General features: G+C 50.9%; 1 protein-coding gene across 1 annotated transcript in view; it reads left to right on the top strand.

Annotated features, from left to right (window-relative positions):
- The window catches only part of ANXA3 (annexin A3), a 73,043-nt gene that overhangs the window by 37,962 nt on the left and 32,281 nt on the right, over positions 1-2,800 (top strand). The window contains exons 3-4 of the mRNA XM_012653894.1: positions 721-743; positions 987-1,203. Of these exons, the coding sequence (XP_012509348.1) occupies positions 721-743; positions 987-1,203 (240 nt within the window). The remainder of the gene's footprint in view (positions 1-720; positions 744-986; positions 1,204-2,800) is intronic.

Here is a 2,800-nt window from a genome sequence, read left to right on the forward strand (position 1 = left end):
CAGATGCCATTAAGACACTTTCTCTGAGCCCTTTATCAGATACTTAACATATTATGCTGAAATTTTATCTTCGAACGTTTCTGTTTTCCCCACGAATCCATAATGTCTTGAGGGGAAGGGTTTTGTTTGACTCACCTTTAAATGCCTGGCGCAGACCAGGTGCCCAGGAGGCAGCTGCTGCGTTAAATGAATCGCCAAGGCCCCTGGGCTTCCACATGCAGGGAACACGGATGATCCACTGGCCTTTCGGAATTTCCAGACACGCGGGAAGGCCGCAGGCGAGGGACAGCCGCCGTTCCCACGGCGGGCGCGGACGAGAGCTGCGGAATGAGCCTCAGCCGCAGTGCTCTGGGAGGCAGGCAGATGGTGGTGGAGCTTCGCATGTGGAGGGGAAACACCCCCTGGCATCGAAGCAGAGCTAGTGACACTCGGCCCCGTGCCATCTGTTTCCGCGGGGACACGCCCCGCGGTGCCCCCGGCGGCGTTGCCGTGTCGGTCCTCACCGCGGCCTGGGAGGCTGCCAGCCTGTTGAGAGCTGAGAGCGATCAGAAGCAGAAAAAAAACTATTCAGCATCACTGCTCTGAATATTAAAAATAAAAGCTTTGTTACCTGCTTTGAAGCAGGGGAGAGGGACTGTGTTTACGTAACGTGTGAAAGTAGCATCCATAAGTGACATCCACTCCATCGCCACACTGAGGGTTCCCCTTGAGTTGTTGCAGAATCCAGTTCTCAGCAGTGGCAGGTGACCAGCCCCTTCCTCCCTCCCCCTTTGCCCTCCTCCAAAAAGTCTCTATAAACAGAGCGATTTGGGAGCCATCATAAACTGCAGGTTAATGTTCGTAGAAATGTTTTCAACCCTTCTCTTTGTTCCCTGTAGACGGGCACGATTTTGTCTGATTTTGATACCTATCTTCACCCTTCAGTAGGTGCTTCAGAGAAGGAGAAAGGAAACGTATTTCACGGTTTCCTCCTTGTTTTATTCTAGGAGCTGAAGGATGACTTGAAGGGTGACCTGTCTGGACACTTTGAGCATCTCATGGTGGCCCTAGTGACGCCGCCAGCCGTGTTCGATGCAAAGCAGCTGAGGAAATCCATGAAGGTACGAACCCTCCGCGGCCCTTTCTGCCCGGGATTCGGCCACTTCCCCGGGAATCACGACCTCCTTCCCGTGCATGCTGGGGACCTGGGCGGGCTTGGATGTGGTTTGGTCTGTGCCCTCCAAGTGCTGGAACGACTCTCAAACAGGGAACAGTTCTGGAGCCTTAAGCCCGAGTGTTCCTGGGCTGAAAGAATATTGTCATAGCCTTGTTTTGTTTGCTTTTTGTATGAGGCGTCAAATTCTCTATTTTGTTGTCATTGAAAGTCAATGGTCCTTGGCCGGGCGCGGTGGCTCACGCCTGTAATCCTAGCACTCTGGGAGGCCAAGGCGGGCGGATCATTTGAGCTCGGGAGTTCGAGACCAGCCTGAGCAAAAACGAGATCCTGTCTCTACTAAAAATAGAAAGAAATTAGCAAGACAACTAAAAATGTATAGACAAAATTAGCCAGGCTTAGTGGCACATGCCTGTAGTCCCAGCTACTCAGGAGGCTGAGGCAGGAGGATCGCCTGAGCCCAGGAGTCTGAGGTTGCTGTGAGCTAGGCTGACGCCACGACACTCTAGCCCAGGCAACAGAGCCAGACTCTGTCTCAAAAAAACAAAAGAAAGTAAATGGTCCTGTCATCAACCCCGTTGCTTAGGCTAAAAACCTAGTACTGTCCGTGAGCCTTTGTTCCCGGACCCTTCAGAGCTCCCAGCTCTATCAGCAAGTTCATTAGCTCTGCTCCGAAATCCACTGCGAATGTGTGCACACCCCACCCTCTTCCTGTTCACGATGTAGCTACTCTGTTCTCTTCTCTGCTCTTTGGACATAAGCTTATTCCTGCTTTGGGGTCTTTACATGTGATGTTCCTGCTACCTGCAATGCTTTTCCTCCAAACATTTCCTATTAATATTTTCTTAGCTGTGCTTGTTACCACCTAAAATTATCTTGTCTTTGGTTTTGTCCATTTGTTTATTGTCTTTCTCCATCTGAGCAAAAGGCAGACCTTCGTCGTGGAAGGAACCTCACTGGTCTTGGTCTGTGTCTTCTGCTCCCAGAGCAACACCCGCGATGAAGCAGGTGTCTCCACGTATGTGTTGACAGGACAGAGAAGAGTAAGACTTGGTCTGTGCCACGCAGTTTATTTGTTCCACGCCTGTTTGTTGAGCCGGAAGGTACCTGTGTCAGGAGACGTCCCAGGTGTTGGAGATAACACCGGCATAAACAGTGCTCTTTTTTCCTGGAGCTAACGTCCTGTTAGAAAAATTATAGACAAGTAAATAAAATAAGCTCAGATATTGGTAAGTGCGATGGGAAAATCAAAGTACTGGGAATGGCCCTGCCGTCCGTGAGGACTCCTTACCTCACTCTCAGCGAGACCAGGGACCCTGCTTCTGCCCTCCTGGGGGAAGAGCGTTTCAGGCAGAAGGTGCAGCAAATGCAAAAGCCCTGAGGTAGAAACAAGGTGGGAATGTTTGAGAAACAGGAGGAATTCCAGGAAGGTAGAAGGTGAAGAGCGTGGAGGAAAGAGGTGAGGCGGGAGGGCGGTTTAGGACGTGCTTAGCTCGGGGCTGGGTGCCCGGTTTAGATCTTATTCTAAGGACAGTAGGAAACCACTGGATGTTTATAAACAGAAAAATAATATAGTCCTATTTTTAAGAGTTGTTTTGGCTGCGGTGGAAAATGAACTGTCGGCCGGGCGTGGTGGCTCACGCCTGT

The sequence above is a fragment of the Propithecus coquereli genome, unplaced genomic scaffold (assembly GCF_000956105.1).
Source record: "Propithecus coquereli isolate 6110/MARCELLA unplaced genomic scaffold, Pcoq_1.0 Scaffold433, whole genome shotgun sequence".
In the NCBI taxonomy this organism is placed as follows: Eukaryota; Metazoa; Chordata; class Mammalia; order Primates; family Indriidae; genus Propithecus; species Propithecus coquereli.